Source organism: Typha latifolia, chromosome 9 (genome assembly GCF_019914945.1).
Source record: "Typha latifolia isolate L0001 chromosome 9, TyphaL0001v2, whole genome shotgun sequence".
NCBI classification, from domain to species: domain Eukaryota; kingdom Viridiplantae; phylum Streptophyta; class Magnoliopsida; order Poales; family Typhaceae; genus Typha; species Typha latifolia.
Window position 1 is genome coordinate 1617965 of NC_133094.1, and position 26644 is coordinate 1644608.

The window sequence follows — 26644 nt, forward strand, 5'->3', positions numbered from 1 at the left end:
ATTAGATCTCTCTTTAAAAATATATGAGAAAGATAGTAAAAAAGATTTTTAAAAGAATATATATAAAAATAAGATATTTTAGAAGGGTATAGATGTAACTGACAAATTTTAGAATTAGAAAAGTATATATATATATATATAAGATATTAATTAAGAAAAATATATATGCTGTAATATTAAAAGAAAAAATAGGAGGCACGTGCTAGGCACTTGCGCCGCTGTGTCCCTTTCGGAGACGGAAGGCACCATCTTTCCGGCGATTTCATCGCGGAGAAATCACGTAAACCCAATTTAACTCTTCCCCTATAAAAACCTAGGTTTATACCTCCTCAGGACTACGCCTTCATCTCCTTCTTCTCCATCTTTACCTCGTCGGCCATCTGAGCGTCGCCGGAGAAAGCGGATAACGCCAACCGAATCCTCTGTGAATTCTCTTCCACTTCCTACGAGTAATTTCAGTTTATTTGAGTATTTAGTGGTGTAGCATCGCTTTTGGTTTTTCGACTTCGTCAGCAAATTATGCCGGCCGGTGACTTCGGGTTGCCGCCGGGCTAGTCGAGAAGCTTCGTGTGGATGATCTCCCCATCTCGGGTACTCTAGGATTCCAGGGAAGGCTACGCCATGTAGCCTCCCGCCGATGAGCTTCCTTCTCGCGTCTGGCCGTCGGCATCGGCATCGGCGCCGGTCCGATCCAACCTTTCGATCAGGCTGCACTCTTCGTGAGGAGTCAAGTGGATATCTCTTGTCGGGGCCTTCGAGGCCTATGTCGGGATTTCGCTCACTGCTCTGGCCGCCAGCGAAGGGCAACGCGTCTCTCGCCGTCGGCCCCTAGGTCGACTTCCTCCACTTCTGTGGATCGCGGAGCCGCGATATTTGCGTCGGCGTTTCCGGTTTTGGGCCCCGGAGGTGGAGTCGTCGGCGTTTTCGGCTTTTAGGCCCCGGAAGTGGAGTCGTTGGCAAATGCGTACTCCCTCTCCTCGCTCTCCTCTCCAACGAGATGGGAGAAGAGCTGTGGGTTGGAACCACGAGTCCCAACCCGTATGTGGCATTCACCCAAACCCAAGTTGGGTTTGGGTGAGCTTAGTGATTGGACCTTAGGGGGGCCAATCATGGTTGCGTGGGTGGGCTACTAATAGCAGCCCAACCCAATTTGGGTTTTATTTCAGCTAAATTAATTATAAATTTTGGAAATTCTGTTGCTGTTAAATTAAACCATAAATTGGTCATTGATAAAGGTACTCATATTTGGATTACTAATTTGAGATATTCTACCTAGACCACAAATTAGTGAATTCATTCACATAATTATCTTCTCGTATTTCATAATATAATTTTTATGTATTATCTTTGTGAAATATTATACTTTGTGCCTTATTATATTTGTATGCTATGTTATATTTTATGTCATACTCTACTTCATATAATATTATTGTTCACAAAAGGTTAATCTTCATGCAAATAGTAAATATATTTATTAATATTATAATAAAATTGAGTATGTTATTAGCTTGTTAATTTTATTATTGTTATTTGTGCTCGTCAATCATGTCATGAGCATGCTGCCCATGGATACTAAAGTGTGATTTTAGTGACTTTTAAATGAATATTGATTTTATATGTTGCACTGGTGTTATTACGAAAATATTGATCGTATAATTTGGGTATTATTATATTTTTAAAAGTTTTTGAATTTGAGTTCTTAAATAAATTTTAAATTTCTGTGTTGTGGAGTATATGCACAAAAATATACTATTTTTTGAAATTAAAATTAAAATTTAAAAATAAGTAATTACCTATTGAACTGGTTATAGTACTTAAGTTTTCTATGTTCCTATCTCAACCGTTAGATATCTCTATCTAGAAAATCATGGTCTTTATATTAATGGAATCAATCCCCGGAAACGTCGCAAGAATCTTGTTGTTACAGTTGTTTCTTCTTTTAAATCTATTTGATTACATATGTGAATTGCCATTGCTTATCTGAAGATTTTTAACCAGGCTTTGCTGAGGGTAATTAGTAGCAAATCTTGCAACTTTTCTTAAATCTTGAAGCACCGGCAAGAATGAAGAAAGGCGAAGAGGAGAGAGTTTCTCATCTGATAGATCAAGTAAGAGGCGCTTTATACTTGATTAAAAAATGTGATTCTGATAATCTTACAAGATTATTTGATATTGTTGTTTGAAGTATTTAATAATATTGTAAGACTCTGTAAATGGCTTTACTAAAATCATCCTTATCGAGAATAATTTTACAGCATGATCAGTATTTATTAACCAATTAAAATATCCTTGTCAAATGTTTCTTTTTTTTTTTCCCCACATTGGACAGGTCAAAATACTAATTGAGAAATTTCTCATGCTCTACATGACCAAGGAAGAAACAATAAAAGCTCTTCTGGATCAAGACAACATAAGCTCTATAACCGCCGAGCAAGGTACATTGGAGATTATCCATTACACAAGAATTTCGACAGTACATTTTCTCTTTTTATGGGAATCCTCATAAGCTTTACTAGTTAGCTCTAGCATTTTATTGACGTATATGTTAGTCGTTAATGCCATTATCTGGTCCTCTGCAACCGCAACCAAAATTTTCTTTTACAGTATGTGCACTTTATCATCTGTTTAATAATGACAGTGACTTTAAGATTTCAGAGGATTTGTACACTTTTTTATCATCTGTGATAATGTTAAGAATTGAAGTTACATATTCAGGATAAATGAGAAGTTATATATATAGAAAATTATTAATAAATCTTCTGACCCTTAAGAATAGCTTAATATGTTCTTTTATATATATATATTTTTTCTCATTTCAGTATGGAAACATCTCGAGGAAGAAAACAGTGAATTTTTTCAGCATTACTATGCCAGGCTATTGCTTAAGGACAACATAATTGCATTCAATGATCTCTTACGGAAGCAGGCCAACCTCATGGCTGCAGGAGGCCCTTCTAGTGTTGCACTCATGCAGGTGTCTGAAGGTACTTCCACATTCACCTTCCTGTTACTGTTTCCTTTTGTTATGTACTTTATGTACTTGCAGAGAAAGTTCTTAATTCATATTCTCTCATTTTAGACACCAAAAATTTTAGATTTTGCAACTATTCAATTTTTTAGCATTTATTTGTAAAACAGACTTTAGTAATGCTATATTGCATTTTAAAAACTAATGGCGGATTGCAGATTTGGATCTCGGTATTCTATCTTTTTAGAGTAAGATTATTATATGGACACAAACAAAATAGTGAATAAACATAGTTCATTTTTAACTCCCGCATTCTTTTGTCTACCTCTGTCCTATTACTATCTGTTGAAGATGGTGCTATTATAAAGTCCATCATCATTTTTTTTTCACAGAGAATTGGAACTTGGTTCTATAGTATTTACGTTATCTTCTAACAAGAAGAAAGTTAGCAATTGTGTTTAGAATCTTAGATATGTGGTTGGAATTTGGAAGAATGAATAGTTGCAATTCAATAACTCAGGATGATTAAGGTAATTGCATAAGGTTTGATATAAATGAACTATAAGCACATATTGCAAGCTTTGAACTAATACTTCTCTCATGAACATTGGATGAGACAAGTTCTTCATTACCTTGCCTTTCATGTACTTGTGCATTGAAAAGCAGTACTTCTGAGTTTACTTAGAGCTTACTTGATCTTCATCGTTATCCTCCAATAGTTTTCTTTTTCTATCAGCTAGTATCTTCAGGACAACCAATACATTGCAAACAGGGAATGAATCTATAACTTTATCTCTTTACTATATTATTGTTAATAAGAAGAATGAATATATTGGGACTAATTTAATGTCTTTTTGTCGTAACTGTACCATAGAGATGCAGACAAGTCCCTATATCAATTGTTGTCATCTTTCTTCCTCATCTAGTCTCACTCCATTTCTAGATGACGTCTCAAAGATTTCCTCTCTTATATACTAATATTTCACAACTAGAAAAGAGACAGGTTTGAGAGTTTTACTTCCAAACATGGTTGTATTCTACATCTTTTGATGTGCTTTAAGAACTATTTAAAATGTGTGGTTATGACTCATCAGGACATCAAAGTATCAACTCTGGTGGTGATGCTTCAGCTGTACATGGAAGCATGGATATTCCAACTGTCAAATGGGCATCAGAAAATTCAGAAAGGAGAATGCTTCACGATGTGAAGGGGATATCAGTGGTGTCAGGCCTTAACTCTCAAGGAAATCCAAATTTTCTGTTCTTCCAGGATGGCGATCCCATGAGGACACAAGAACAACAAACCATAGGAGATGCTCTTGGTGCATCATTTATGGAGCAACAATATGCTCAACTACTTATTGATCCAAATCAAAATGTGGCAAGTTTTGACGTCTCTAATCGAAGAAGTGCTGGTATGAACCTATCTGTCTTATATGCAAATTAACCTATTGTATTTCTATGCTTTTTATTTATATTGTTTTGATATCCTGGAGCATCATGATTACTGTCTTGTAATTTTAACTGAAAGCACTGACAATTTGTGTTGTCTAAAAAATTAAGGATTCCATCTATGATTCTCTTAAATTCGTTTTGGACACACATAATATAGACCTTTTCTTCTTTTATGTAAGGAAGGAACTCTGTTAAATGAAGTGGGTGATGATTTCTATTCTAATGCTTGTGTCTTATAATTATAGTTAGATATTAGATGTTTAATACTTTGAAAGAGAAATTAGCAAATGATCTCATGTCCTTGATAGTTACCTCTTTTCCTGATTTGCCATGTCATCGGCCCCTGAGCTGTTACCAGTTGAACATCTTTCAGAGATATGCAAATATCGTAGTTGTAATGCGCTATGAAAAATAATTTGTTCACGTTAATTTCTCAGTAATTTCTTTCTTATGATATGGTTCTGAAGGTTGGTCAATAATTTTTGCTTTGTTTAGATATATACTTTTAACTCAAAATGAATTACTTAACACAATGGAATACTCTGGCTCACCCAATTGAAAGATTTACCATCATTTAACGGGGAACATGTGTCAACTTCTTCAGGACCAGACTATGTACTATGCCCTACAACGACTTCAAGTTCCGCCATACATAGGTTGCCCCCAAATGAGCAGCTTTGTCCTCCAGAGAACAAAATTCCCCCCCTGAACAGAAGGGGAATGCAAACCTCAATTCCACAATATCTTCAGGAGGTGGAACGAAGAGAAAATAGTTTCAAACATAATTATCCAAGCACTTCAAGAGTTGCATTCCCTAATGTTGATAACCGAAGCAAAACACAGTCACTGGTTGAAGATGCTCCTATTCCATCTCTCCAATGTTTTGACCCTTCTGGAACAGAGCTGCAGGAGCCAAATTTTAGTGTCAAGAGACTGAAGAAACCATTCACTAGAACTTGGAAGAACCTTCCCAGAAAACCATGCCTCTCTACTTCAAGAAATGGTATTTCCTCCCTTACCTCTTCATGCAGTATAGGCCTCTTACTCTTCTTGTGTATTCCTTACACTGTCTTATATTTTTAGTTCATTTCTCTCGTTAATGTTTCAGATGTAATTCTGTAGAGTTTTTTCCTTTGATCAGCTGGGGATGGTAAGCCTCTGCCAAAGCAAATGTAGAGTTTTGATGAAATTATGAAAGTAAATGCACTTTGTAAGAGATGAAGTGGATATTATTCTTCAATGACGTAAATAGGTTCCTTGGAGCAGAAGTGTGGTGCAAAACACATATATGCAATTCTAATATACGCTTACAATTCTTTTGTTTTGTCATGTTCTTACTATACTGGTTTCTCAGTATGTGTTACACAGCAATTCAAATATGTTTATTGGGATGTTCTTTACTCATCTTACTATACAAATCATGTTCGCATTGTTCCTTATTCAATACCAATTCATGTCATGACTATCTAGGAGCAGGACTTCCACTTGATGAATTCTCTTTCAATTTAAAACTGTTCAATTATATCATTATGCAATATCAAGTGTAAGGAACTCATGATTGATTCATTGTTCCAGTGTCACCTTCACCAAACAGTACAGACTGTGCTCCAATTCTTTCAAGAGCAGACCACATGCCAAGCATCCAAAAGTCTCATAATTCTATTGTAGATGTTCAACCCTCGAGACACAAGAACACCCCATCTGATTTTGGAACTCCTCCGACTGCAATGGTTGACACTGCATCAGAGAGCTTGAAAGAAGGAACACCAGATCCAGAGCATCCAAGCAATACAGCAGTTGCATTTAATACTGATACTGTTCCTCCTGGAATCCACACACCAAATGATGACCCTCTTAAAAAATTTGACACTGCATCAGTGAGCTTGAAGGCAGGAACACCGGATCCAGAGCGTCCAATTTATACAGCAATTGCATTTAATACTGATACTGATCCTCCTGGAACACACACATCAAATGATGACCCTCTTAAAAAATTTGACGTTGATATCACTGATCTTGGTTCACCTTTGACCTTTTCTGATCTAGATGGAATCTCATTCGATGAGATTTTCTCTCATGATGATTTATCGTTTTCTATTCTACATCAGGATTTTCAGAATGGAAATATCGTTGATGACAGGTACTCATATTCTTCGCCTTTCCTAAGTCGATATAGTTAAACTCCTTTCTTCTCCCTTTTCTTCGTCTCATTATTGTTTTCTTGCTCTTTGTTGTTCAGCTTCAACGAAAAGCCCATCTGATGCTCTTTCCGAAGCTAATAAGCTTGCATATGTGTGCTTAGAGATGCAGTGGCAGAGGATTCAGGAAGCTAATGAGCTACCCTTTGATATTGTTCTTTACATAAAAAATGATAGTTTTTTTTTGCTTCTTGATTACTTAAACTCAAATAAAACTTGGTTTTAAGAGGTATAAGTTGGTTGTTTGGTTGATATGATTCAAAAAAAGAATTGTGGAGTAGCAATATAGGCCAGGGAATACATTGCCATTGGAGCACCAATTGTAGATATAATCTTCAGGTATTATTCAGGTCACAAATTTAAGTCATAAAAGCTTTTCTTAAAGCCAAAAGGATTTGGTTGATCACTTATTTACCGCCATACATGGACATCATTACTTGTAGCCAAAAGAACAAAACTTAGCTTCACGATAGGTTTTGTAGTTAGGGATGGATCGAATTAACTTGATTCTATACCTGGGGTGCAGATTCTTTATTCTGGAAATAGAGGTTTACAAAAATGTTCAACCCGAATCTGGATATGAATTCAGATCCAGATTACAAATATGTTCGCATTCATTTTTGTGAGGAAGTAAGGAATAAAAAATACTGTGAACATTACTTGTAGAACACTATCACGAGATTTTGGCATTTTGGATTGCATGGACATGCCTGAGTAAAAGAATGAAATTATTTGATATATCAAATGTTGTGAAAGATGTGCAACTTGAATCAAGAACCAATCTAGTGTATTTTGAGTAATCCTGGAATTCGTTGGAAATGCTTCACTACTTGTATGAAGTGCACACTAGATCTATTAGATGCGAATATTAATTGCTGCTAGTATGGACATTGTTACTCAGAGTCTGGGTGTGGAGAACACCAGAACTACTTGCTTCCTTGAAATGGGCCTAAGCATCTAATGATAGGAAAGTTTCAAGATTACTTCCTCTTATTATATATACCAAGCAGAATATGGAAGCAATTTGAAGGAAGAAAAATGTATGGCAGAAGCAGCAGTAGGAATATCAGTTCCTGTAATTGTAGGATACACATCACATTTTGGGAAAAATGTATCTTATGATATTTCTTGTACTTGATGATTTATTGTGAATTAAAAGATAGTTTCAGGTTATTTACTATTTAGGATACGTTAAATGAGAAATATATTTCATATGGATTTCAGGTATCTTTCACCGTTTATGTGAGAAGATCTTATCTAATATTATCAGCTTAAAGGATATTTTATTATATTGTTTTCTGTTGCAGCACATCTGGAATCAATAGGAAAAGAACACTTGAGATATCACAAACCCTTTTATGCAACAGTTATGGAGAGTTATTTTTGGATAATGAGGTAGTTTTGAGATAAAATGTTGTTTGGATATTAAATTAGTTTAGTGCTCACCAAAATGGTTTACAGTTTTGCCTAAGCCACATCCAAGGAGGGTTTAAGAATTCAAGTGGTAATGCATTGTATGAGTAGAGTGAGAAACATATATGTTATATTCTTTAGCTTGGTTCACTTCAAGAATACTTTTTATTATAATTTTAAAATATATATTTTTATTTTAAACTATAGGTAAACATTATAATAATCTCATTCTAGAATACAATTATTATTTATCTAAATTACATTTTGTACCGCACACTAATATAATTACTAATTTACCCTTAATATCTATCCCATCAATATATTTTATATCAAAATAAAAATCATTTACGATAATTTTATTAAAAATAAAATATTTTTTCTTTTATATCACATCAAATACAGTTATTATATCATTATTATAAAATATATGTAAACATAAGAATAACTATTTTTTAAATAAAAATTTGAGAATAATAAAGATATATAGAATTGACCTTATTCTTAATAAATGAGTAGACTATTGAAGGATTTTGTTTATATTTGCATCTAGTTTCAATCCGTATTTAATTTTTATTTATATGTAATTAAGATTTGACTTGTATTCAAATTTTTTTTTAGTTAAAATTTTTAAAATTTATAATTTATTATCCGAATTCATATTGAAGCAAATAAATAAATTCAAATATGAGTTGAGCACTATAATTTATTTTCTCCCCTGCTTTTAGTGTTGGAATCCCTTCCATTGCCTACTTTTCAATCAATATATATTCCTTCAGCTGCCGAAAGTAAAGAAGGAATAATCACAAGATAATGGAGGGAGCATCAATGAAGAATTGGAATCAGACTAGAAGCAACTTCATCAATCAGGCGTCACAATCAAATTGTGTGGTAATTTTCAGGAGAAACCAATACTTACAGTGAATAGTGAATGGGCTGGGAGAAGAGAATGATTAAAATGATGTGTTTTTAAGGTTAAAACTTTATTAGTAAATATTATATATTGGATAAAAAAAATGAGAGAATATAGAAGAATGGTTTTAATTTAGATTTTCCTAAACTAGTTTTGGGATAAACTGCTATTTAGAGTGTTGCTTAAACCACATCCAAACAGGGTTTAAGAAATTAAGTGGTAATTTATTGTATGAGTTTGAGTGAGGAACTTATATGTTCAATTCCTATACTATTAAAGGATCCGGTTCATATTCATATCTAGTTACAATCCGTATTCAAGTTAATTTTATTCGTATTTATTTAAGATTTCAGGTATTCAAATTTATTTGATATCCATATTTGAATTCGTATCGAGAGTAAAAAGAAGAATTCAAATATGAGTTGAATGTAGCGTTGCAATCTTTATGCTTGGCTGCTTTTCAAAGAACATATACTCCTTCAAAAATTGCCGAAAGTAAAGTAGAAGGAATTATCACAAGATAATGGAGAGAGCATCAATGAACAATTGGAATCATCAGACAGTAAGTAAATTCATCAACCAGTGGTGTGGTCACATCAAATTGCACAATGAGATTTTTTTTTATTTTTTTTATTTTCAGGAGAAACCACACTTTATTCAATCATATAGCTTGCTAGTAAATGGATCGATCGAATCCATACAGACCCACACGTAGGCCAGGACAGGACAAGACAAACTCAGTACACAATCTATATCATGCATGATTTATGAAGTAATACAATAGTAACAAAGATGGAGTTCTCTAAATTCCATTCTCCTTTATTTGGAGTTCTACCTTCATGCTTTGTTGGGTGATATTATCACCGATTTAATATGCAGTCCTCCCTTCCATCTTCCCGTCCAAATATCGTACAAGCCAAATGCTAATTTAGGGTTTTTCTCTTTACTTCCGGTATTAAACACGATTGCAGGATTGGTTGGAGATCTGCAGTCACGGCTGAGGTCAAACTTCTTCCATTTGCGTGTATCACCAACCTTTGCCATCACGTACACTGGGTTGTTCCACCCGAATGCATCAGCCTTCGGTTCCACATCGAACTGTAGCTTATACTCGGTATTCTCTTCGAGGCTTTTGATGTCATATGAACCAGTTACTTCAAGCCAACACACTTGCACTAGCTCCACAGGGCTCCTGCAATTAATTAATATATGCACATCACCATGACCAAAAAATACTTATGTCTCCTTTTACGTTCATGTTGGTCTCCTGAGGTCCGGAATTATCTTTCTTTTATTCAGTTGGTCCACTGTGGTTGAGTATAAACAAGAACTAGGAGCAGAGAAACTTACGGTGTGTCCTTGCTTATCTTCCAGTAGCGATCATCGCCTCCCCAAATGATGTCAAATGCTTGAGGATAAATTATCACCTTACCATCTTTCTCCTTCAGAAAAGAAGAAACAAAAGAAAAGGTTATCTCTTGCGGTTGGCGATGAAATTATCGACATATATATAGAGAGAGAGAGCAGAAGTCTAAAGGTAATAGTAAATATAGGATTCAAATGGCAGTTTTCGCAAATTATGCTAGTTGAATGTACACCAGAACATATAAATGGGAGATAACTGCGTACAGTAAACAAGTGTGCTGATATTAATAACTTTTCAAAATAATACGATTCAAGAATGTTATCAGTAATTCCTTTGTATTTATGTTTAATTATCCTATCGACTATCCGACTATAAGCGATCAAGGAGATTAAATTAGTTTCCTCATAAGCTATCTGAATCATCATAATCACACTAACTAGTATGTCGATAATTCTCTAATAATACCAGCTACTAGCAACTTGTTGTATCACAGAAATGAAGTTGCATGCTATATATGATGCTTTCTCCATGCACACATGTGTCGATCAACGCAAAATTTTTGACCAAGAACTTGTGTTACGGATAGAAACTGAGTGCTCTGATATGATATTAACCTCGATGAACTTCTTGTCTTCTTTGTCAGCCCTTTTGGACCCCCTGTAGTGAGGAGATGAAGGGGAAGACATAAGCCAAGCTCTTAAGACGAGTCTAACTAATGGAGTTGATGAGAGAAAGAAGAGAAGAAACAGAGAAGAGGGAAAGTGTTAAGGAAGTTTACGACGGTGGATGTCTTTCTTATAGGGGTGGAGAGATTGCAAAAAGTTGAAATGCCCACAAGGAATCAAGTGTGGATTGAATGGAGGCAGGGAAAAAAGTAATCTCAACCTCACCATTCCCGAAGGCAAGTTAGCTTCAACTTTTCATAGAATACAAACTTACTACGCAAAGAATATGCTTCTCTCTCTCTCTCTCTTTCTCTTTCTCTTCCTCTCTCTCACTGTCTATTTATCTATATATACATGTATGCATGTAACTATACATACATATATATATATATATATATATATATATATATATATATATATAATTCATTGTAATTAAAATGCAAAAGCCCCATTGAACTAGGTACGTGACCATCAGCTTTTAATTTTCCTTTAAGGAGAAATGGTCTAGAAGTCGTAGGAATTTGCAAGACTGAAGAGGATATAATTTCCAGACAGAAAGAGCCCCACGATATTCCCACGGTTTCATCGCGGAGAGAGAACAACGGGTTAAGCATCATATTCCCCACAAAGACGGTCCAATTTCTCTAGCTTTCACTGGATAGAAGAGAATATAGAACATATCAATAGCTTGGTTTGATAAACACTACATTAAAGTTTCTCGCAATACTTGATGAACCCAATCCCCACATTATAGCGATTATTGCACAGAAGAAAAATAATTGTATGAGGGATAAGATACAGAATAGATGAATAATTGACACTCGAGTTCCAGAACACCATTAGCATTATATGGCATCTGCCATCAGAGCCAGGGGTTTGTCAACACGCTGCCTGGTCATTTTGTGATCTTAATTTGTTTGCATGCTCCGAGAATATGAGCCGCTCTCTAAAACAAGCTTGAAGCTAGCTCTTTTGGTTAAGAAGAGCTGATGCAGAAGCTAGCTCTTCAACAGTGACTGGCTTGTGTAACTGGCAACCATAAAAAATTAAAATTATGTTGACATTGGAGTGCTTGCTCACTAGCCATCAAATTTTTACTGTGTTGCCACATTAAGATGAAATAAGAAAAGCTTAATAAGACAAATAGGTGAATAACAAATATTACATGTAGCAATATTTTTGAGAAGAGAACATGAGGGCTAACAAGCGCAAAATAATATCGACACTCAGAAAAGATTCTCAAAAATCATATTCAGATATCTACTAATTGGGAAGGAAAATCCTGCTGGCAGATAAAGCGATGAAGCAGTTAATAGCTTATCATAGATAAGAAATTTACATAGTAATCAGTGTGATGACATTGCATGAAGCCATGCAGTTCAAAGTTTACAAGATACAATTCAGAAAATATCAACTAATTCCTAAGGATTCAAGCAGACCAGAGTGTTCAATAATTCAAACCTCACCTAAGAGAGAGCAACTTTAAAGTTACCGTAAGGTTTTTTGACCGACCAGGCAAAGTTAGAACAGTAGAAAAAGATTGTATGTCAATAATCACGTATTAATACAAAATATGTAGTTGTTGACAATGATGTGGTGATTTCATAACTATTTTTTTCCTTCAAAATATAAGTTCCAAAATTGTTTGAAATTTGAGGCTGCAAATTTTATTGAAACCAGAAAAAAGCTGATATAGACATAAAGGAGAAGCTCCAGCTGAGAATGCAAACGTTGCACCAGCAAAGTTATTCTTTACTTTTCTAGAAGAGTCAGATGGCCCTTACAAAAGGATTTCCACCCTAAATAAAGATATTCTAGAGCTTAATGCCTAACAACTGCTCCTGCGTCACAAGTTGGATTCCTTAAATTTTATCGTCAAGATGCTCAATAGTTAGGTAAAGCATAAGTTTCAGCATAAATTGCTATCATAAGACATCTAGAATGATTTTCACATGTAACCAAGAGGCAAGAGCCCTGGGCGAAAGGAACATCTTTGAATAGCAAGCTTTTGGTAATGTATGCAAGTTATTTAGGGCATATGTAGGGATGCCACATTCACATGCTTTCATGTGTAATTTTCTCGTAGATATATTGGCTGAAGAAGTCTGTCAGGAGGAAATCAATTTATAGCTCTAGGATTGCAAAATTAGATAATACATTCTCCTTATTATATCTTGAGAAACAGAAAGATGAACTTAGAAAATCATCAAATCAACGAAGGACCAAGAATTTCTAAAGAACTACCAGACTACCTAATACACTGTGAAATCAGTAACGTTTTATTTTTGATCAGTATCATCATTAGACACATGGAAATAAAAGGAGAACAATCTAAATACCTACAAATTGGTCATTAAAAATATGAGCTGAAGAAGCCGTATTTCCCCTGCATGTCAGACAATACAAAAACTCCTACGCCATGCAGAGAACTGAAATGGCAGTACTTACAGCATTAGCAACAGCAAACCAATGGAAGCTCCTTAGGAGCGGATCATCAGGCGAAGGAAGAACATCGTGGTTCCAATACGTCAAACTCTGGAACTCAGCCCGTGATGACCAATTACTGGAATTCCCATCTGGGCTCGCCACCTCATTCTCTTTCTCCAATTTCTTCTTTTCCAAAACATAACCTAAGCAAGTAACGGAATGACAAAAGAAAATTCAATAAACCACTAGTTAAAAATTGGATTTTGAGGAAGAATAACAAAAGAACAAGGCCAATGGACAAAGAAGATCACCTCGATAGCCTGCGGGGAGCGGAACAGTGACGCCCTGCAACTTTCTGCCTCTAAAGAAAGCTTCTTCAACCTCGAAACCGTCCACCTCCACGCCTAATTCACCAGAAAAAAAAAGGATAAAAGAGGGCTTTGAAGAAACGAACGAAGTATAGAGACGCAGAGAACCAAAAAGGACCTGTCTTTCTGGGTTTGAAGTAGTTGGAAACGGGGCAAGGGCCGTCGTGCTTGATGGAGCAGGGAAGGAGATGGACGCCGCCGGTGAGATCGACGTGAGTGGACGAGCGCTGACGGAGATCGATGGTGCCTGTAACCCCTCCGTCGGCGCTCGACGGAGAAGAAACGCTAGTGCTCCTTTCTTCCTCCATGGGACTATTCGAAAAAGCTCGGTGAAAACCCTAATGGCCACTTTAGCTTCTTTTGTTTGCCATTGGCTGAGGCCTGAGGGCCCCGGCTCCTTCCCGCGCTTTTTAGATTAATTTGAAAGTTAACTTTTTTTTTTCTTTTTGTTTTAATTCATCACAAAAGAGTAATGCATTCAGTGCTTTACTCTCAATCTATATCCCAATTTTTAGCTGTAGTTGTATGCCTCAAAATTAGTCCTAATAGATACAAATTTTATGCACATAAGTAGTTATTAAGTAGTTATTTCAGTTGCACAATAAGAATCATAGGCCCAACCAGAAGTATTGTATCAGCCATAACTGAAAGCAAATCCACACCATCTTCATAGAGATCAAGTAGACACCATCTCTCTTCATAGGGATCAAGTAGCACAAGTTGATATCATTGAACTTCTCCTATAGTAAGGCTTTCACTTGCCCTTGTATGCCTGGGGTATAGTGTAAAATATCAAGGATAACCATCAAGACCCCAAACATAAAGATTTTTTTTTTTTTTTTTGCAGTAAACATAAGGCATGCTCACCATGCTCTGAATATATATATATATATATATATATATATATATCATCAGATTTGCTTAGTTCAAATAAATAATGAATCAAAAACCACATCTTACCAAACAAACAAAAAGAAAGAAAAAAAAAGGGGAAAAAAAAGAGGACCAGACTCTGGATTATCTCAAAATGTACTAGTAAATATGGTACACAGCAATCCATGCTATTCAATACTACAAGTTGAATGGTCAGTACTCAGTATAACTTGAAATCTGTGGTGGCCTTCAAGCTGAAAGAAGCATTAGCTTCTAGTCAAAAGATTTAACTGTCATCAAATCTGCAGACAAGTTTTTCGATCTACTCCTGCTTCTTAGGCTTCTGAATCTTCACATAAGGGAAGAAACCAAAGACGTGAACGACCCAGGGATCCCATCCCAGTTGTTGACCTCGGCAAAACATTAGAAAAGTGTTTGCGAAATATGAATTGAATCCCATGAGCACATGCCACCATGCATGACCCTGTGGGTTGATGTACCAATGGGAGAATTCCTTGCAGAAGATGCGATCAAATAACCAGCACAATGTCCCCAAAATCAGAGTTGTGACATAAAGCTTGGCAAGATACTTAGCAGCAACATCTTTAGTTTGTATATAGTACTTGTACACCCGAGGAATACAGAGAAGACAGAGGCCAATATAATGTATCTTGAATCCTATTCCAAAACGTATCAGAGAATGAAAAATTGCAAATGCAGCACCATACAGGAAAAGGAAAGTTGGCATGGTACTCCGGTAATGCCAGTCTGGTGAGTATAGGACATAGAGGTATAAGAGAATTTCCCATACCATCGGTGTTTCATCACTCTGCTGTAGTCTGCAATTGTTAAAAGGCGATCAGGTTAATATGAAGTACAAAAAGTTTAAGACACTCAGCCAGCAATCTGTAAAGATCATCAAGTGTATGGCACTGAAGAAGATTACTGTTTGAAGCAATGTAAATGACTATAGGGTTGACTAAGGCTAGGAGATAAGAAAAGGAGAGGATACATTTATAAAGACAGAACATGAGGACAAGATAATGGATATCAAGTCACCCTCTCATGAGGAAATGATTAATGAGGTAAACGAACTATTTGCTGCTTCGAACACCGAGAGATGGTACCAATGAGAGTCTTAAATATAAAAATATCAATTTCCTGAATAGGCACAATGATAAACAAAGTTTCTTCTCACATATTTTCCTTCCGTAGAGGGGAACAAAATACCCTGCGCACAGGAGTAACTCAAACCGCATTATATATGTCGAAGGTTACATTTACCTCCTGATGATCTAGGTTTAAACAGACTACCTTCTGATTTCTCTAAACCATTTCAACCTTCTGATTTCTCTAAACCATTTCAACCTAGTTACACATTGTCTCAATGCATACCCGCAGCTGTTAACTAAATAGCTAATTCTGCAATCAATTCTAACATTACTCATGTATGCAAGGATGAAATTTATATGATGTAAATGCAGTCTCTGCTTATTGACTACATCCTTCTTTATTCTACCTCGTTAATCAATGTAATGCAAAAGTAACAAGAAATACTTGGAAGGGCAAATCTTCACACCCAAATACACAATGTCTAGTTGCAGTAAAGGATTAGATTATCATAGTAATAATATTTTAAAAAATGTCCAAATGTAAGTCAAATTGCAACAATTATTGTGTTCTTACAAACGTAATCAAGCTCCAAAATCAGTTAAATGACAATTATCATAGGCTGCAATACTAGATATTCACAAAACTCCTGCAAATCACTAGCATATATAATTTAAAGAATTAATATCATTGTCACAAAAATGTCCATATGGCATGTCCTATAACTAAGAAGCTGGTAATTAATCTTAAAGATGAATACCGTGATGGTAACAGAAAAATCAAGCACATACCGAAAGTGAAAATACAGTAACTTACACATGTTGTAATGTGGCATGGAATATCATGCTTCCAATTGCAAGTGTCAGATTAGAAATATGGAGAACACTAAATCTTTTCTCAAAGCATTGCGACATGGCATTTATAAGGCCAATGAATGCCAATAGAATACAAGGGATATTTGATATGGTGTTGTAGAATTCTGCGATATATGAGCCATAGGCATAGTTCTGCTCACACAAATCTGTAGTGGATGTGACAGGGCCCCAAAAAGTTGACACCACTGAACCTGCCATCCGACTTGCAAAGAAAAACTACAAGAAAACAAGGGCAATGGCAGTGTCTGTCAATCATAAGCTCATAAAAAACACAGGAAATCCACATAAAAGAACAGAACAAATAAAGCAGACCCACAATTTCTGTGTTCCTGATTTCTGCCTCTCTCTCTCTTTCTCGACAGTGTTTTATGTTGTCTTTACTTTATACACCAGGAAAATTATTCTTAAGTTATTCTTCAATGCTAAGATTATCAGTGCAAAACTAAAAGCTAACTTTCGAATTCAAAATTTTCATATCATATGTCTAGATAACGTAACAAATGAAATTACTTGAAGCAGTACTATCCCATATGTTTCTTTAAAGAATACCTGTACGAATTCACTATTTTAAGTAGTCCACACTAAAGGATCTCATCATGTGACTAGAGAACATCATATGGGCTACAAATTTTCTCCAGTGATCAAAAGCTATGTGAAAAGAGAGAGAGGTTACCACTTACCATAACCTATCTTGAAGAGCAAACTACTTTCCGCAAAGCCTCAAATGATCTCAATTCCATAATTGAGAATCTGAGGTGTTACAGTTTACTGATATCGAACAAAATTACATCCCTTAAAAGATAGGGTAAGAACAGAATCTGGCCATTCTATCATGATATGTGACATAACAACTAAAACTGAACAGGGAAAGATAGATCAGCATATACAAGGACCATGGTAAATTCTTCTGACAACCACCTCAAGGATAAAGGTTTTTCCTAACACTATTACCAGATTCTACAAACACTGACTTCAAAACTCCATCCCAACCTCAAGCTCCTTTACCACTACCAATCAAAGCGCTAAGGCTACGAAGATTTTGCACGAATTTCTCAACAGAAAGAACCCAAAGAGAACGCCAAGAAACATCGAAACCCAAACTTGGATCTCCACGGAGATTAGAGTGCTAATATACCAGAACAAGTTCTTCATAAAGATCAAATTTTGGAACTAAAGAAGCAAACTTTTTGTTGAAAGAGACGGCAGATTTAGGGTTTCAAAGAGGGAGGAAGAGAAATTTTACCTTCGGCGTAGAGTTGGCGCGAAGGGAGCGCAAAGGAGAGAGCTTTATATAGCCTTGTACTAGGGTTTTAAACAGCAAGAAAATTCACAAAATTTGAAGAAAAAAAAATATATATATATAGTGCATTTTCGATCTATGTTTTCCTTATAACTCAAACTTTTTTTTTCTTTTTCTTTCTAATTAAATTGTACATAGAAGTCACTTATTAGGCTTTGTAAGAATAGAGAAAAAATTATTTATTGTAATATATTACTTCTTTCATCTGCAGTCTTTCATTATAGTTTTAAAAATAGAATAACCATCTCACCTTGATATTATGAGGATTTTCTTTCATTAAGATTTTAATGGTATCATTGCTTTGGACAAGAAGAAAATATTTAGTATAGCTATAAACAGACAATTTACTTTATTAGAATTGAAGTCCAAATTAACATTTGTTTAATTACAACATATTACATAAATAGCTCATAAATTTTATAGTTAGTTTACTTAGTTCCTAGTTTATATGAGCGAAATACCTAGCAACTTGCTCTATGGCGTCAATCTTTAATTATGATGTATTATAATGCATTCTAACTTGATGTATAAATATTAGTTCAATTATAATATATTTTGTAATTTAATTATGTTCCGTGTAATAAATATGTAATATGTTTGAATTGAACTTATATTATTTTACTAAATATAAATTAGAAACTAAGTAAATTAACTATAAAATTTACAAAATATAAGTATTCAATAACTATAAATTAAGTAAATGTCAAACACAAATAGTTTTCTTTTTTTTTAATTCATTGATTGCAATTTGCAAACGCTTCTACAGTTCTACCTTTATCCCATCGTAAAATATAAATGTTCAATAAATATAAATTATATAAAACTATAAATATAATTAATTTATCTCGTCCTAAAAATGCAAGTGATCAAGAACTAAAAATTATATAACAAAACTATGAAACACATTTAGTTTTTATATAAATTCATTGATCCCGGAAGCTTTGATTGCCGAGTCAAGGACAAAATTGGAAGGAAAAAAAAAACTCAACCCATGAGATAAATGTAAGCTTGACTTACGAAAATGAAAATACACTATAATTTTAGTGCATAATAATACATATATATCTATATTATCTTAGAGGGTAGGTTGGATGGGGTTACATGAATATAGTTTGTGTGAAATATTCATCAAATATTCGTTCAATATTAAAAAATTATCATATAGGTTTATTCTGTAACCTCTTGATCTACGTTTTTAATATTCACGCTTTTCTCAAATTAGGAATGTATCTGGGACTTATGATAAAATTTCGATGGTAGTGTTGGAGAGGGTGGAGATGATTTCGGATTAGAAAGTTAGAGATGGACTTACATGTCTATAAAGGATGGATATAGGGAGGATAGATAGGGTTGATATGGAATGAATGAGGAAGTTTATGAAGATGTAGGAGTGGTGGTTTGACGCAAGGATGCAGGGGACGAAGACAAGGATCAGCGGTGCTATCTTGCGACTAAGGTTGAGAGCTGCAACCGGTGGTCTTTTGTGGAGGTCGAGGACAAATTGTGGACGTTACTAGGGGTGGCTGGACATGGCAAAGAGAGAAAAGATAGGGGAGGAAATGCTGAGTGCCCAAAGGGGAGGGGAGGAGTGACAAACAAGAAGGAAGGCAATCGGCTACCAAGGTAGCTTGGTAGCTAGGACTTGATGGAGGTAGGAAGAGCTAGGTTGAAGAAGAGAGAGATGAGAAAAGAGACTAAGGGAAAATATGTCCAATTAACTCAAGTATGATCCAATCTAATTGTACTCTATAATATGCATTGGAGGCTAATCGGCTTAATCGAACCAAATAATTAAACAAGGTCTAATCAACTAATTAAACAACTTAAGTCATATAAGCTGAAATAAAAATAGACTAATGCTAAAATAAAAATAGGCTAACAAAGATAAATAACTTAACCTAACGAGTCCAATATCCAACAAAGTGGTCCAACCTAATCCGAATCAACATTACTGTTCTTCAATCCTTTTATATTTTTGCTTAAAATCTCCAAGAATATATACAAATTCGGATCAAAAGAAGGATTGAAAAATCTCAACCCAAATTCAATCAAATTTGTATATGGAATTATATCAGATTGTATTCAATTCCAAAAAAAAAAAAAATTCACCTGTACTTGAAAAAATTAAATATTTATTACAAATGCCCTTGGAAAGATATTAATTATCGCAATCATCAGATATTATATGTGCCATTGAGAAGTTCCATTTCTCATGGTTACCTCCGTTATTTTAAAATATTAAATTATTCGATATGAAACATGAACATCTATTACAGATGCCATAAAAGATCCTAATTAGCACAATTACCTTTTTAAATAGCATAACTGCCAAATATATTATTATGTGGCCCAAAAAGAAGGATCCAAAACACTAAAATTAATTAGGATTTAATTCTATTTTTCTTTAAGAATTTTGCATTTAACAACTTACATTATGACGGAAATATTTTTGGTAAAATATAAATTGCTATGATATAGTGAAACTTTCCAGTGGCTAATCTGTAGCCATGATTGATGGTATGATGAACGCTGAGCACATCACAAGCGCACAATTAGCTGAGACTCTGGCCTTGAACGAGTGAAGGGAAGAGAGTTTACGTCGCTTGGACTTCAACCAATTCTACCGTGGACTCCGTTTTCGGTCAATTCCTGTGGGATTGGAATCGGGTATGTTTCTTAAAGCAGCTACCTTTTAATGGTCTTTTGGCGTTGAGCAAATCTTTTCTTTTTTCTTGATTTGTTTATATATATATATATTTACGGATTGGGAGTTGTTCGTCTCCAATCCTTTACTTCCAAAACAGCGTTTTTTTAGTGTCTACTGATGTTGTAGATTGGTTCTGCAACTCCTCTTCAATCAGTTCGTGTAAGGAATTGGGTTTCTCCGCTCACCTGCTCTCCTATTTCCCCAAGTGAGCTCTCTTTCTTTGGGACCCCTATGTTGAAAATTTGAATTGGGATTTGGACGATCTGTTGGGCTCGTCACTGTTGCCATCAAATTGGGTGTTGCTCGTATGTACCTTTTGTTCTCAAGGAAATTCGTGGTGATTTGCTTTTCTTCTTAAGGAAATGGGGTTTTCTTTTGCTCGTATGCGATTATGTTTTTGAAACAGATCTTTTTGATGGAAAATTGGTACTTTGTGTTTTTTTTTTCTCTCTCTGAAAAATATACGGTTCTTAGATACTTTCGGAGGCATGACAAGATTCAGTCATGCAGCTGTCATGCGTTTCTTATGTAAGAATGATTAGCTTTTTATTTATGTTATGGTAGCTTATTTTGTTCATTATGAGAAAATATGTTCCTGTTGTTTGTCCCATGACTTCCTTTTTCACCCATTCTAGATTAAGCGAATCCATATTTCTCGTGCAATCATGAAGTTGTATTTTCTGTAGAAACAAAGAAAAAAAGAATTCGAGATCACAAAATAATGTTCATTTCTGACTGCCACTAGATCTAAGATTATATGTTCTTAGGGGATTATAATTTCTTGTTAACTTCTTATAGTTGACCCTCTGAGGATTCTAATATGGGACTACTATTTCTACCTGTTTGATGTCAAATTACATGTTAAAGCCAAGTTGCTTCATCACAAAACATTTCCTTCTCCTAAAAGATGAAGTTCATCACTTCATTGTGAGTTCCTTTCACATTTCCTACTGTACACTGGCCTCGATGCCCTTATTCTTTTGATACCTTCTCAGCGATTCTCTATATGGCAACGTGCCATGACATTATAGGAATTTTTTACTGAACACCAATAAAAGGGACTTCACAATTAAAATGTTTTCATGATGTGAGTGGCCATAGTGGGGTGTAGAAATGCTTTTTATGTGAATCCCATCTTTTCCTTATTTTAACTACTTGACAAGAAATATTTAATTCTGGACTTGCTTTGGAAGAAAAACGAGAAGAAAACATATGTTAGATTCCACCTTAAGCATTTGATACATGGCTTCTACAATTCTACCATTTTATTCTGATATTTTCTTATCAATGTCAACTTATAGTATTCCAGTAAGATGCAATACATTCTAGTTGTAATCAAGATGCATGAGCAGGCAGACATATGTATTCTGATTTATTTCTCTGTTGTTGTCTCCTCTTGGATCTCCATTTTCTGCAGCTGACTAATCTTCAGTTGCTCCAGGCAAATGCTCTGTTTAAGATAGCATGTCCGAACATCCTGATTATGCCCGTAAAAGCTCTAGCTCAAGTTTGAGCAGTACAGTACAGGAGACTGAGGATGATGTTACTATTGGCAGCCTTTTGGCAGAAGCAAGTAAAAACAATGAAAGAACTCTTGGAAAGCGCCTATCTCATTTAGACTCCATTCCAGTAATATTTCGACCTGTACAATCAAATTATTTTTTTTTCCTATTAATTTGCTTTTATACAGCTTTGAAAGCAAAATAGCTTTAGCACTAAGTCATCTATCTTAACGTTTTCTTTTTCTTTCCCTATGTCAATATCCTACAAGTTCTGTGCCAATAATTCTGATGGTTATATTTTTCTGTGTATTGGTTTATTTGCAATAATATATGATCTGTCTTTTGTCCCATTTGGCCTTCTGGTAATGTTGCAGATGTGTCCATTAATGTCTATATTAGATGCATGTGTAGATCCTTCTATAGAATTTTTTTTTAATTTTAATTAGTCTGTGGTGGTAGTTTTTTTTACTGAAATTACTATTTCTGAATGCTGATGAGTGTACATTTACCTTATTAACAGCACACCCCTCGAGTTAATGGCAAAATTCCTGACGTTGATAATGCAACGCTAGATCACGAAAGACTATTAGAAAGGTATGAACTTATAGCATACATCAGTCTCTTGTCCCTTACCCCTGTAAGTAAAACAAACTTTCCTTTGGATTGATGTGTTACTCAACTTGCTGATTTGTTTGGTTTTTTGTGATACTTCATCCAGTGCTTTGCTCCACTTTAGCACCTCTTTTAAGCAGTAATTATGGATTGTGTTTTCTCATTTTCCTGAAATGCGTTTACGGAGTAGATTTGATTGTAAAGCTATGTCAACTTACCACAATTTCTTTTACCAATAACACTCAGCTATCATAGTTGCAAAACTAGTTTGAATATTGCTCCAATGATGTCTGCCATATGATGAACTTCATCATAATCATAAAACAATATCAAAATGTGAATTGTTATATTGAATATTAGGAGTTGGCAAGCATGTTTCGTTAGATATTAGTGTCTATAACGAAGGTCAGTTTTCATGAAACAGACTTAAACTTCATGACTTCAGAGATGATATATCTGAGTGATTGAAAACGAAGATTCTCTAGAGACTACATAAGCAGCTTTATCAAGATACATCTGCTAAAGCACAAGTCAATTCATGAATTCAACAAATTGTTGTGTTAGCAGAATTTTCATTCTCTATTATGAATCCTCATCAGAAGTCTTGTTGACAATGACAGACTTAAAGCATATGGTTTAGCTGAACTGCAAGTTGAAGGGGATGGAAATTGTCAGGTTTGTTAAACAGAGTGATGCACTAGAAAGTGCCTGCTACTTTACACCATGATGGGTAGAATCTAGAGGAGATTCATTTGATTCTGTTCTATGACTTGTTCATAATTGACTCTTTATTCTCTCTGTATTGTTTTGGCACAGTTTCGAGCTTTGGCAGATCAGATTTTTCGTAATCCTGACTATCACAAACATGTGCGCAAGGCAGTTGAAAAGCAGGTATTTCTCTTGTCTAACATGTTGAATCCTTGCTTCTGTGTCATGGAATTATATTGATTTACAGAAGCAAAGAAACAGAAAAAGTGTAAGCAAAGCTTCTTGACTAGTAGGCTCATATGTTTTGCCACCTTATATGTATTGTCCCTTAATTCTTGTTTTTTCTATTGAGCTGTTAAGACATTAGGTATTTAAAATAGGACAAGGGTTAATTTTCATGGAAAAGCCAGTTCTGATCTTAGTCAATATCAGATCTGCATTAGACTACTTATAAAAGATTCTGACTTTAAAGTCTTAATTAATCTTTAAAGGTTGCTATCCAGTATGCTGTGCTTTTAAAGTACTGTTATGTGTCAATTCATCAGCCATATAAAATTGATCAATAAACTTAGAGGAGTCAATAGTACTTTGTGCTGATTGGATTTCTTGGCACCAGAAAGGTAATTCAGAGTATCTATATTGCTTTTGTGGTTAGCTGAAAATTTCATACAACATTCATGCGCTTGTTTGCAAATTTATTACAAGAAAAAAAGGCAATAAAGGTAGTATTACACTATTACTAAACTTCCCTGTTTCATGGAGTCCAGTTTCTTCTGAATCTATATGAACTACTGTGTGAATCAGAGATTTGATGGTCTTGGGCCACTTGATTAGTGCCTAATCCAGTCATATTAATATGACCCCTGAGATACATGAAACTTACTATCTCTGGTGTATCTCACATTTACTTCAGGTTGTATATGGTGGTAATAGTTTTCCTTCTCTTTCTTAGCTTAAGCAATTCAGAAAATATTATGAAGGCTACGTTCCAATGGATTATAAGGCATACCTGAAAAGCATGAAAAGGTTCAAAATTCTCAGCTCTTCCCATCTCACATTCACATGATGAAAAACATATATTAGTTGTGCAGCACTTAACTGTAGTGTCTCTTATGACTTAGATCTGGGGAATGGGGAGATCACTTAACACTGCAAGCTGCTGCAGATCGAGTAACGTCACTCTTCACTCTTAAGTTGGTTTTCTGTAAGTAGGATATTTAGTAACATAAAATATTATATGTCGCAGATAATGTCACTCTTCACTCTTAAGTTGGTTTTCTGTAAGTAGGATATTTAGTAACATAAAATATTATATGCTGTCAATTAATTGATTATTCCTGGTAAATTTTCGAAGGAAGATGACTCTTACCAACTTGTAATATTATGCTGCCCTATTATTTTCAAGATAATGATGGCCATGTGCTTTATACATTGATCACTACTTTCTAAATCATTATTGATAATAGTACATGCTTTGTTTCATCTTTTTATATCATAGTAATTCTTATGTTATTGCGACCTTTTAACAGTAAGTATGATCTTCTAAAGTTGATATTTTTTCAAATTCATCTAAAATCTACTTTCTCCTTACAGTTTGGCGCCAAAATTTGTCTACTTACATCATTTAGAGAGACTTGCTTTATTGAAATTGTTCCCAGGGATCAACATCCTACAAGAGGTAAAGGCTGCAATCTTTATGGATCATCACTGATATCCATTGCTGAAGCATTTATCATATATTTGATGTCAAATCTTGTTGTCTAAACAGATTTAGTTTCAATGATGAATGCTGAACCATTCTAGAAAGTTTTCTTTCCATTGCCAAACAGAGCAATAATGCATCCATTTTGATTTTTTAAGGCATGTTTGATTTCCATCAGCTTTATACTTTACACCAACGTGAGTGTGGATTGCCTATCTAAAATTAGATTGTTCTGCCTTGAGGTCTAACTTTGAAAGTTGAGCTCTTTTTTCAAAGTGACTTACCTTAATTATCTATTAGTCAAGATGCTCCACAGCTATACTAGTTCATGTCCATGGAAGAGAAGTGCCATCCAAGTACTTGTTGCCTGTTTGGTAAAACATGTAGGCAAAGAATTGCTAAAAGTATGTGGAAACAGGCATCATTAATGCACTTACCTGAACACCACCGTTAGAGAAATCCTAGGCACAAACAACGTGCATATGCAGCAAATACTCAAGCATGCACATTGAATGTAAGTTAGTAGGCGTCGCAATTGTGTCAGGTTAGGTTAGTTTGGGTCGGTCACCTCCACACCAACATGAATACATCCATTTAGTGCATGAATATGACACACTTATCAAATGGGTTACCTGACAACTATGTAACCCGATACATTATGCATCTTGAACTCTAATTAATGGATTCTTTGAGCATGGACAGATTGGTGACCAGTGACCACATACATCATATGCATTGGAGATACTAACTCTCAAATGGACATAAGAGGGAACTGAATTATTTGATCTAGTCAATAAGCATCCATATCCATGTTCAGTCATCTTTATCTGTCTTCCTATAAATTAGTAAAGTTTCATAATAAATCTTGTATTAACTCTTCACAGCTTTATTTTTCCAAAAACCTTTAGCAGAGCAACTTCAAATGTAAACAAGATGATGCCATAATAGTAATAATTAGGCTGGAATTACATTTTGAAACCGTCGCACGGTTGATCTTTAGTACTTATACACCTTATTCCTGCATTGCAGAGCTTTGGCTGAGTTTTTGGAGTGAAGTACACTACAATTCCTTGTATGCAGTTGATGGTGAGTTTTTGCAGTCTTACCTGTGAATTAGAATTTCAATTTACGGTATGTGCACTTTGCAGATCTTCCAACTCGAGTAAATAAAAGAAAGCATTGGCTTTTCTAGAGGCTGCTCATTTCTTGTAGAAGAATTGCTTGTTCCATCGCAGCCTCCACTGGATCAATTCCTTGGCAAACTCAGTGAAATACATTGTTGAATGATTCCTGTACAGCGGGTTCTTTTCGTTCTTTTGTTCTTTAATTGAAACTTACAGTTTTTTTTTGGTCTTCCATTCTCATATTTTAAATGATACAGTTGTGATGTTCTTGGTGTCATTTACTCTTGCATATCAACTTTCTTCTAAATTTGCAGACAGAGATTGGTGACTATAACTCCAAACAGCATGACAGAGTTTGTTA

At 34.9% G+C, this 26644-nt stretch overlaps 5 protein-coding genes across 24 annotated transcripts; 2 read left to right on the plus strand and 3 right to left on the minus strand.

The window, feature by feature from the left end:
- The first annotated feature begins 293 nt into the window (after positions 1–293).
- On the plus strand, positions 294–6853 carry LOC140795253 (uncharacterized). 7 transcript variants are annotated; one of them, XM_073147720.1, is made up of 8 exons: positions 294–424; positions 1999–2108; positions 2330–2435; positions 2820–2984; positions 4063–4383; positions 5028–5426; positions 5999–6563; positions 6663–6853. In XM_073147720.1, exons 2-8 carry the CDS (start codon positions 2064–2066, stop codon positions 6682–6684), a joined length of 1623 nt encoding a protein of 540 aa, XP_073003821.1. In that variant the 5' UTR covers positions 294–424; positions 1999–2063; the 3' UTR covers positions 6685–6853. The 7 variants fall into 7 exon arrangements, with proteins under 7 accessions (XP_073003821.1, XP_073003824.1, XP_073003823.1 ...); XM_073147723.1 differs by having other exon boundaries at positions 303–424; positions 2375–2435; XM_073147722.1 differs by having other exon boundaries at positions 338–449.
- A 2692-nt stretch (positions 6854–9545) lies between these two features.
- LOC140795326 (protein PHLOEM PROTEIN 2-LIKE A9-like) lies at positions 9546–11298 on the minus strand. The gene is made up of 3 exons (XM_073147827.1): positions 10925–11298; positions 10295–10386; positions 9546–10136 (listed from the first exon to the last, which is right to left on the minus strand). Exons 1-3 carry the CDS (start codon positions 10994–10996, stop codon positions 9782–9784), a joined length of 519 nt encoding a protein of 172 aa, XP_073003928.1. The 5' UTR covers positions 10997–11298; the 3' UTR covers positions 9546–9781.
- Positions 11299–11636: 338 nt separating this feature from the next.
- Positions 11637–14095, minus strand: LOC140795327 (uncharacterized). The gene is made up of 4 exons (XM_073147829.1): positions 13889–14095; positions 13714–13806; positions 13424–13605; positions 11637–12004 (listed from the first exon to the last, which is right to left on the minus strand). Exons 1-4 carry the CDS (start codon positions 14076–14078, stop codon positions 11939–11941), a joined length of 531 nt encoding a protein of 176 aa, XP_073003930.1. The 5' UTR covers positions 14079–14095; the 3' UTR covers positions 11637–11938.
- Positions 14096–14759: 664 nt separating this feature from the next.
- On the minus strand, positions 14760–17919 carry LOC140794683 (alkaline ceramidase-like). Of its 2 annotated transcripts, none has more exons than XM_073146814.1 (3): positions 17872–17919; positions 16570–16844; positions 14760–15482 (listed from the first exon to the last, which is right to left on the minus strand). In XM_073146814.1, the coding sequence occupies exons 2-3, from the start codon at positions 16824–16826 to the stop codon at positions 14966–14968; spliced, it is 774 nt and encodes a 257-aa protein (XP_073002915.1). In that variant the 5' UTR covers positions 16827–16844; positions 17872–17919; the 3' UTR covers positions 14760–14965. The 2 variants fall into 2 exon arrangements, with proteins under 2 accessions (XP_073002915.1, XP_073002914.1); XM_073146813.1 differs by lacking the exon at positions 17872–17919 and adding an exon at positions 17309–17854.
- A 2351-nt stretch (positions 17920–20270) lies between these two features.
- Positions 20271–26560, plus strand: LOC140795699 (OVARIAN TUMOR DOMAIN-containing deubiquitinating enzyme 11). 13 transcript variants are annotated; one of them, XM_073148417.1, is made up of 11 exons: positions 20271–20595; positions 20762–20840; positions 22053–22264; positions 22658–22731; positions 23370–23424; positions 23566–23640; positions 24410–24483; positions 24579–24627; positions 25051–25135; positions 26189–26245; positions 26308–26560. In XM_073148417.1, the coding sequence occupies exons 3-11, from the start codon at positions 22100–22102 to the stop codon at positions 26349–26351; spliced, it is 678 nt and encodes a 225-aa protein (XP_073004518.1). In that variant the 5' UTR covers positions 20271–20595; positions 20762–20840; positions 22053–22099; the 3' UTR covers positions 26352–26560. The 13 variants fall into 13 exon arrangements, 10 of the variants coding, with proteins under 10 accessions (XP_073004518.1, XP_073004516.1, XP_073004524.1 ...); XM_073148415.1 differs by having other exon boundaries at positions 20282–20595; positions 22077–22264; XR_012110344.1 differs by having other exon boundaries at positions 20418–20595; positions 24579–24661.
- The last annotated feature ends 84 nt before the right edge of the window (positions 26561–26644 follow it).

What these genes read in the sequence shown, in the direction of transcription:
- LOC140795327 (XM_073147829.1), bottom strand. Translation starts at nt 14,078, where the DNA reads ATGGAGGAAGAAAGGAGCACTAGCGTTTCTTCTCCGTCGAGCGCCGAC. An exon ending in CTTCAAACCCAGAAAGACAG is followed by an intron (nt 13,807 to 13,888) that starts GTCCTTTTTGGT and finishes CTGGTGAATTAG; the next exon opens with GCGTGGAGGTGGACGGTTTC. An exon ending in GCTCCCCGCAGGCTATCGAG is followed by an intron (nt 13,606 to 13,713) that starts GTGATCTTCTTT and finishes TTACTTGCTTAG; the next exon opens with GTTATGTTTTGGAAAAGAAG.
- LOC140794683 (XM_073146813.1), bottom strand. An exon ending in CATGCCACATTACAACATGT is followed by an intron (nt 15,483 to 16,569) that starts GTAAGTTACTGT and finishes TAACAATTGCAG; the next exon opens with ACTACAGCAGAGTGATGAAA.
- LOC140795253 (XM_073147720.1), top strand. Translation starts at nt 2,064, where the DNA reads ATGAAGAAAGGCGAAGAGGAGAGAGTTTCTCATCTGATAGATCAA. An exon ending in CTCTATAACCGCCGAGCAAG is followed by an intron (nt 2,436 to 2,819) that starts GTACATTGGAGA and finishes TTCTCATTTCAG; the next exon opens with TATGGAAACATCTCGAGGAA. An exon ending in CTCTAATCGAAGAAGTGCTG is followed by an intron (nt 4,384 to 5,027) that starts GTATGAACCTAT and finishes CAACTTCTTCAG; the next exon opens with GACCAGACTATGTACTATGC.
- LOC140795699 (XM_073148417.1), top strand. Translation starts at nt 22,100, where the DNA reads ATGTCCGAACATCCTGATTATGCCCGTAAAAGCTCTAGCTCAAGTTTG. An exon ending in CTCATTTAGACTCCATTCCA is followed by an intron (nt 22,265 to 22,657) that starts GTAATATTTCGA and finishes CCTTATTAACAG; the next exon opens with CACACCCCTCGAGTTAATGG. An exon ending in CACGAAAGACTATTAGAAAG is followed by an intron (nt 22,732 to 23,369) that starts GTATGAACTTAT and finishes TGACAATGACAG; the next exon opens with ACTTAAAGCATATGGTTTAG.
- LOC140795326 (XM_073147827.1), bottom strand. Translation starts at nt 10,996, where the DNA reads ATGTCTTCCCCTTCATCTCCTCACTACAGGGGGTCCAAAAGGGCTGAC. An exon ending in AAGACAAGAAGTTCATCGAG is followed by an intron (nt 10,387 to 10,924) that starts GTTAATATCATA and finishes TCTTTTCTGAAG; the next exon opens with GAGAAAGATGGTAAGGTGAT. An exon ending in AAGATAAGCAAGGACACACC is followed by an intron (nt 10,137 to 10,294) that starts GTAAGTTTCTCT and finishes AATTAATTGCAG; the next exon opens with GAGCCCTGTGGAGCTAGTGC.